The sequence below is a fragment of the Mustela lutreola genome, chromosome 1 (genome assembly GCF_030435805.1).
Source record: "Mustela lutreola isolate mMusLut2 chromosome 1, mMusLut2.pri, whole genome shotgun sequence".
NCBI lineage: Eukaryota > Metazoa > Chordata > Mammalia > Carnivora > Mustelidae > Mustela > Mustela lutreola.
Window position 1 is genome coordinate 274,945,583 of NC_081290.1, and position 8,803 is coordinate 274,954,385.

General features: G+C 35.1%; 1 protein-coding gene across 1 annotated transcript; it reads right to left on the reverse strand.

Annotated features, from left to right (window-relative positions):
- Nucleotides 1-982: 982 nt before the first annotated feature.
- On the reverse strand, nucleotides 983-1,915 carry LOC131822575 (olfactory receptor 4C11-like). The gene has a single exon (XM_059158865.1). The coding sequence runs from the start codon at nucleotides 1,913-1,915 to the stop codon at nucleotides 983-985; it is 933 nt and encodes a 310-aa protein (XP_059014848.1).
- Nucleotides 1,916-8,803: the final 6,888 nt, after the last annotated feature.

The following is an 8,803-nucleotide window of genomic DNA, read 5'->3' on the forward strand; positions in this document are numbered from 1 at the left end:
AATTCTACCTTGTCAATCCACACTACTGCTTTACTAGGAAAGGACAAACAGAGAAACAAAGCTGCTTCCTGCTGCAAAAGCAAGTTCACTCCAACTCCATTAGCTGGAGACATTCAATTGAGTATTTCTGAATGTCTCTGGTACTTTCTTTTATTCCATTCATAAAACATAGCAGTAAATGAAATAACATGCTTCCCTTCCCCTTTTCAAACTGGGTTCTACCCTTCTGTACCTCAATCTCAAAAAATATGTTTTAACTATGATGTATTTTAAATTATTATTTAGTTTTGACAACATACATTATTTTGCTTCTTTTCCTTTTAGAGTTGCAGAATTCTCTTGTGGCTCCTATATACAATTCATACAACTTAGCTGAATATCTTCAGGCCATGTAATGCTATATTTAAAAAATCCCATACATAATGCTTCAATTATCCTGATCATCAAAGGAAAAAATAAGGAGAATAGTAAAAATAATTTATTATAAATAATAAATTATATATATATACCTTTTTGGTGAGAGGTTCAACATTAGAGAAAATTTTAAATGAATGAATGATATAATAAAAATAATTCTTGACACACAAAGTTAATTCCTTTGCTCTGATGTGTTCAAGAGAAAGCAGGATACCTTATTTGAAATTTTCTACACAGAGAATTACAAATCTTAGAGAATATGTTCTTTTTTACGGATAAATACTCACTGTTTGAACAGTTGTAATTGTATAAATATCTTTCTTCTTATCAAACCAGAGTGTAGACTGAAATGTGAAGATTTCATAATCAACGATGTCAGAAGTGAACTCTCAGGAGAGGTAAGAACCTGGCTGGTATTATGAGGGAAGGTACAAGTTTGAGGGCAGAAGTACAGTAAAAATTAAGGAAATCAGGAGCATTGTAATAGAGTATGTTGGACAAGTGAGGATATAAACTATTATATTTGACATCTGTACAGATTAAAGAATCAACCAAAACCCTCACTTCATCTCTTGCTTTTTGAGGTAGTTGTGATATGGCATAGCTTTCTCATGGAATTTTTCACTTCTGCATTCCTAAGAGTGTAGATGAATGGGTTGAAGAAAGGGGTTCCAATAGTATAAAATACGGACACCATCTTGTCCATAGGGAAAGTGCTTGGGGGGCGTGCATATATGAATATACATGGACCAAAGAATATCACTACTACGATGATATGAGTAATGCAGGTGGAGAGAGCTTTTCTCCTCCCTTCTGCACTGTGGTTTCTCAGTGAATGCAAGATGACAATGTATGAAATCATCAGAAACACAAAACTGCCTGTGCAAATGCTCCCACTGTTAGACACCCATTCTAGGTTGATCATATACGTGTCCATGCATGCGAGTTTCAGCAAGGGCTGCAAATCACAGCAGTAATGATTAATCAAATTGGGCCCACAGAAAGGCAATTTCAAGGCCAGCAGTACCTCAGTAATGGAATGGATAAAAGCTCCTACCCATGCAAGAGCAATCAGGATTGTGCAAACCTGCCGTCTCATGATGGTTGGGTAATGTAAGGGTTTACATATAGCCACATAGCGATCAATAGCCATGAGGATGAGAACAAAGACCTCCATGGAGCCAAAGAAATGTATTGCAAAGACTTGGGTCATGCACTCATGGTAAGATATGGTTCTTTGTGCAGAGAGTGAGTCCACAATTAGTCTTGGGGCTGTGGAAGTTGAGAAGCAGGAATCAGCAAGGGACAAATGAAATAGGAAAAAGTACATGGGGCTCCCAAGTGTGCGGCTGGACTTGATGGTCACAATAATGAGCAAATTCCCTACCACAGTTCCCAAATAAAAAATGAAGAAAATTACAAATACCATTTTCTTTTTCATTGGATCTTGGGTCAGTCCTAGCAGTATGAACTCAGTAACAGTGTTATTTTGCTCCATTATTTCAGGCCAAGTGGATAAATTGCAAGTTAGAAACAATCTGCAAAGAAAGAAATATGAGGAAATGAATACTCCATTTGAGGTCAAATTCATATGCTTGTTCATGGAAGGGCCACTTACCAGTGGGTAATCCCTTATCTTCCGTGTTGTTTTCCCTTGAACAATGCAGGGATCATAATATTTATTCACAATCTATTCAACTTATTGCTTATGGAAACAAGGAAATATATTAATAATGAGAAAATAGCCAATTCTTCAGGTATAATAAACATTAACTAAATGAATTTATTATGAAAGAGTATCTTTCTTGGCTGAATATCTTTCCTTATTTTACATCAGGGACCCATTAAGATAGAATGTTGCAAAAAGGAGAAAACTCATGCATGATATACATAATGTGCTTTCATACTTTTTTGAACTTGATAGATATTCATAAAGTATCTTCTAGTAAATATTCTGAACATTCAATAAATGATATGGAAACTTCAATAATTTTTTTGTTGTTTGTTTGTTTAATGAAACATATGAGAGAGAGAGAGTGAGACAGGGTGAGGGAAAGAGAGAAAAAGGACAAGAGAGAAATAAGAAATATTTTAGCAGTGAATGTTTGGTCAATTCGTTTAGTCCATTATTAAGTTTATTTTGATCAGTTCCCTTGACTAAATTTGTTTCCTTTTACTTTAGCTCTCTATAATTTATAGTTGCTTATAGTTGTGAATTCAGCTTCTATCATAACATTTTGTACTTTTTACATTATCCTATGTTGTCCAAAGTAGAATTCTTCACCTCATCCAGTATTTTGGTTGGTCTTTCTGCATATTTTCTTAAGACACATGGAGAGACTGATTCTAAAATAAAGGATAAATAGGGAATGTTTGGCATAAATCAAAATATTGTTTCAAATTTCCTGTTATTTTAAGCACCAGGGATTTAGACAATGAGCTAAAGAAACTCCAGGTCATAGATAAAACTTTTTCATATCATTTTTGGAACATATGTTCTTGTAAGTCCATGCCCTGACTTCAGTAAAAGATAGAAAGAGGAAAGGAATGAATATTCATTTATATATGCCAAACTAAAAAAAATCCTTTTCTGTCTTCATCACATATATTTCCCGTATGATAACACAATTATATGTATAAGTGTCAAGGAATTTAAGTATATTAACAACATGTATTTCAGACAAAAGCATAATTTTTCAAATATAAATGTATCTCAAGATTGAAAACACAATCCATATGGTGCCTAGGTAGCTCAGCCGGTTAAATATTTGACTCTTGATTTCCACTCAGGTCATGATCTTAGGGTTTTGGAATCCAGCCCCATACTTGGTACTGTGCTAGGGATGGAGCCTGTTTAAGATTCTATCTCTCCCTCTTCCTCTGTACCTTGCCCTGCTTTTGTGTTCTCTCTCTATCTAATTAAATCACATACACACACACACACACACACACACACACACAGAACAGTTAAAATGAAAATGGGCAAAAGAACTGACCTCAAAGGAACTTTTCTTTTTAGAAATAATGTGAAATGATTATGAATTTCTTGCATAGAAAAATATATTCCATTCAAATTCAATTATTTATCTTTTCACTTAGATTAACAAAATGACAGTTTTGATAAATGTCTCTTAACAAACAGTTCTGAAAATGATGTTGGACACAATTGATTCCACACATTCTTGGGAGGAGTTTAAAGGGATACAGTTTCTCTGAGGGTGATTTTTAGCATTGATGATATTTCAATGTCACATAGACACAGGTCTAGTGTTTGCATTTGCTGCAAATAATCTCACTCATAGGCTGGAGGATCATCACAGCAATCCTTTCCATGTTGACCAAAGGTAAGAAACAACTTCAATGCCCACCAGAAGGAAGCTAAATGATTCAGGGATGGTATTTTATGGAATCATCAAACAAAGGGAAGTGGAAATATATACAATGGTTTCTAAAATATGTTGTGAAGGGGCAGAATTCAGGACTGTCTCTTGAAGGTGATAATATTTTCTTTAACAGCAGAATAATCTCTCTCACACACACACTCATACACACACACACACACACACACAGAGTGATATCAATTAATTGTATTTACAAGAGTATGGAGATAGCATATGTGTGGCCTCAGGGTGGGGGAATTGTTTTCTTAGAATCAAAGTTAGGAGGATGACTTACCTTTTAAAATATTCCCATTGGTGGTTGAAAATCTGTCATAGTGGCGCTGCACCAAAATAAAGCTTTTTAAAGACTTTCTCTTAGTAGATGGTTTATTATTGCCTTTGGCATATTACTAGTACATAACAACTGTATTCTGACACAGGCTGCAGAAACAGCAAAATTTCTAGGGTTAGAATAAGATTTAAATATCTGTGTAAGCAGATGAGTCACTGTAGAGACAGTTCTGAGCTCAGGGGTCTTTACCACATCATGCCCCCACTACACTGCCATTAACTTCATGTTCCCCTACACTCTTAAGAGTTTGCCAAATATGTTCTTTGTCCAACTCTTCAGCAAACAGGAGTGAAAACCTGTCTGGATTCTAACAATTAAGTATTATAAAGCGATGTCTGTTTATCCATTCATCCATATATCTACTATCAATTTACTACCTTTCTATCATCTATCTACCTATTGTATATCAATCTATCTGTATTTCCATCTATCAGCTATTATTTATCATCTATCTTACAAAGATACAGACTGAAAGATTTGTATGGTTCAAATAAGAATAGATATAAGAGTGGCATACATTCTAAAGAAGCACCATAAGGAAGGCAGTATTTATCTGTTCACTGCTGAATTCAAGATCTAGAAAAATGTAAATATTTAATAATAACTATTCATAAAGTAAATGAAAGAATTAAGAGAATCTCCTCTTAATACCATCCAATAGTGTTCAGCCCTTCAGTACTCTGTGACCACTGAATAGGGAAGCCTACTACATCCCAAGTAAAATCATTATCTACATGGAGCATCCTGGAACACTGGACTAGATACAATGTTTATTTGCCTCTTTCTCCACCAGGACCTACTGAGTATTTCTTTTACTCCATCTTCTCAGTTTAGATTGTCAAGCACTTGTAGAAAATTCCCTAAACTTTCTATCCTTCCACAAATGTCTTTTATGTGTTAGGTGCACATTTGTCATAGATTAGATGGATTTTGTCTAAGTATGAAATACAAATAAGTTAATCCCCAGCACAAATCTCACAAGTTGTGTTAAGAGCTTATGCAAAGGGTAGGATGTTCAGTCATTCTCTTTTCTTCTCAATGTAATTCAGTCTCTTTACTCCAATGAGAATTTTAAAAAGTGCTTTTAAAATTCTGTCTGATCTCTTTTGATGTCACTGAGGCTCAGGTTCTCACCTGCATACCAGAAGACAAAGCTGGTCCAGGATTCTTCTCACACTTTCTGATATCCATTCTCACTTGTAATTTTGACAGGGACATATTTGTCTTCTGCCTTTCCTACAGCAGTATTTAAACATGAGTGATGAAAAAATAAGGAGTCTGGGGAGGTCATTCCCTAAAGTGCTCATTCCCTTTTCATTAAGACACATGAGCTAGATGTGACAAGAACTTAATGTTCACTCATGTATTAATGGATTTGGGGGAAAACTTGGTCTCTTCTTGCAATTAAAGTGTTTATGTGGGCCATAAATTACGTTTTGACTAGAAGATAATAATAATAATAATAGTAATAATAATAATAATAATAAAACAGTGATTATCTCGTGATCTAGTGGAAGGACATGTTTCCTGATACCTTTATCCAAAAAAATTAATTAGGACTTCTTAAGTAAAAGGCTGATTCTAGGTCTCAGGTGGGGAAAGTACAAGATGAACTGGTAAAAAAGTGGTAACACCACACACACATACACACACAACTGCCACAGTGATAATATGCCAAAGGAACACAAGAGCCACTGGAAATACCTCACAATGCCTAAAGCTAGAAAATAATTGAACAACAAAATAAATAACACAAATTGATATATAACTCATAGTTTAAAGATCCACAAGCTTGTAGTGATATGAACACTTAAATAAATAGCTAATGGGTAGGGAATAATAGACAAACTTTCCATTAAAACATTCCTAATTATTTTGTTGGTATTCTGCTCTCAAAGGGTTATAGGATAATACTCAATCTCTTATTTGTGGGCTGTACACAGGTGAATTCCTTCCAAAAGGCACACTGTGGAATCCGGCAGGCGGTACAAATGTGGCAAACACTACCTCAACCAGGTGATCAAGGTTAACCTCAAGGATGATGAGGCACAATAAAAGTATGTACCTACTGGCATGATGCGATGCAAATGACACTTTGCCTCTGTGACTCTTCTCCCAGTAACCCATAACCCCAGTCCCATTTTGAATAAAATATCAAACAAACCCCAAATAGAGGGTTTTATATAAAATATCAGACTAAGTCCCCTCAAAACTTTCAAGTTTATCAAAAACAAGGAAAGTTGAGCCTAATTATTGTGACAGGCACTGAGTAAGCACTAGAATTGTGGAATCATTATATATACAAGTAAAAATAATAAAACCTTGTATTTTCAACATAGCTGAAATAAATCAATAAAAGTATATTCAGAGAAACTGTCAGTGTCTGGAGGTACTGAAGAAGACATGACGATACACAGTTTATTTCATTTAATATGTCATCAGACTATATCTGTGTTGAGCATGGGTCAGAAATTTCTTCCTTTACCATGCTGAATAATATTCCACTGTATGCTTTCCACATTTTGTTTATTCATACGTTGATGGACACATGAGTTGCCTACACATTTTGGCTATCATGACTAATGCTGATATGGACATGAGGGTACACATATCTCTCCCAGTCCCCACTTCCAGTGCTTTTGCTACATTCCCAGAGGTGGAAATGCTGGATCACTTGGTCATTATTGTTAACTTTATAAAGAAGTTCTTATTGCCTTTCACAGTGGCTTCAACATTTTAATATTGTTATGGACAGTGTGCATGAGTGTGTTTAGTGATGTTGACTATCTTTTGATGCTGCTCATTGCTCATTTATGTATATTTTTGGAGAAATGTTTATTTACCTTTTGTTGATATTGAGTTTTAGGAATTCCTTGAATTGCCTTTCATTCTGTTGATTGTGACCTTGATGCATAGAAATTTTAAATTTTGAGATAGTTTAATTAATTAATTAATTAATTCTATAACTTGTGTTTTTTTTGGTGTCATATTCAAGAAATAATTTTCTAAGGTAATGTCCCGAAACTTTTATTTCATTTATATTTTATTTTTTTTTGTTGTTGTGTTCAGCTAGCCAAGATAAAATACATCATTAGCTTTTTCTTCTAAACATTTTATAGTTTTATTCTTATACTTAAGTCTTTGATTCATTTGGAGCTTATTTTGTCTATAGTGTAATTTAGGGATTTTCCTTCATTCTTTTTTTTTTAAGATTTTATTTATTTATTGGACAGAGACAGAGAGAGATCACAAGTAGTCAGAAAGATAAGCAGAGAGTGAGGGGGGAAGCAGGATACCTTTTGAGCCCAGAGCCCAATGTGGGGTTCGATCCAAATACCCTGAATCATGACCTGAGTGGAAACCACAGCAGTAACCCACTGAGCCACCCAGGCATGCCTGCCTTCCTTCTTTTGCATATCTAGTGTTCTTTTGCATAACTAGATTTTGAATATCTAGTTTAGCTAAACTATTTGCTGAAAACACTATTCTTTTCTCTTGGATGGTTTTGGCACTCTTGCAGAAAATCAGTTGACCATAAAAGAGATGGTAATCCATTTTGAGTTTATCTTTGTGTACAGTGTAAGAGAATGGTCGAGTTTCATTCTTATACTTATAGCTGTCCAGTTTTCCCAGCACCATTTATTGAAGAGACTTTTTTCCACTGTATATTTTTTCCTGTTTTGTCGAAGATTAATTGACCATAGAGTTGAGGGTCCATATCTGGGCTCTCTACTCTGTTCCACTGGTCTATGTGTCTGTTTTTATGCCGGCACCATGCTGTCTTGGTGATCACAGCTTTGTAATAAAGCTTGAAATCAGGTAACGTGATGCACCCAGCTATATTTTTGTTTTTCAACATTTCCTTAGTGATTTGAGGTCTCTTCTGATTCCATAAAAATTTTTGGATTATTTGCTCCAGCTCTTTGAAGAATACTGGTGGAATTTTGATTGGAATGGCATTAAAAGTATAGATTGCTCTACGCAGTATTGACATTTTAACAATGTTTATTCTTCTGATCCAAGAGCATGGAATGGTCTTACATCTTTTTGTGTCTTCTTCAATTTTTTTCATGAGTGTTCTGTAGTTCCTCGAATACAGATCCTTTACCTCTTTGGTTAGGTTTATTCCCAGGTATCTTATGGTCCTCAGAGCTATAGTAAATGGAATCGATTCTCTAATTTCCCTTTCTGTATTTTCATTGTTAGTGTATAAGAAAGCCACTGATTTCTGCACATTGACTTTGTGTCCTGCCACGTTGCTGAATTGCTGTATGAAGTTCTAGTAGTTTGGGGGTGGAGTCTTTTGGGTTATCCATATAAAGAATCATGTCCTCTGCGAAGAGAGTTAGACTTTTTCATTGCAAATATGGATACCTTTTATTTCTCTTTGTTGTCTGATTGCTGTTGCTAGGACTTCTAATACTAAGTTGAACAAGAGTGGTGAAAGTGGGCATCCTTGTCTTGTTCCTGATCTCAACGGGAAGGCTGCAAGCTTTTTCCCATTGAGGATGATATTTGCTGTGGGTCTTTCATAGATAGATTTGATGAGGTTCAGGAACGTGAGACAGGAATCCATCAGAATCCTAGAGGAGAACATAGGCAGTAATCTTTTCGATATCAGCCACAGCAACTTCTTTCAAGATATGTCTCCAAA

Coding starts and splice junctions, on each gene's coding strand:
- LOC131822575 (XM_059158865.1), bottom strand. CDS start 1,915: ATGGAGCAAAATAACACTGTTACTGAGTTCATACTGCTAGGACTGACC.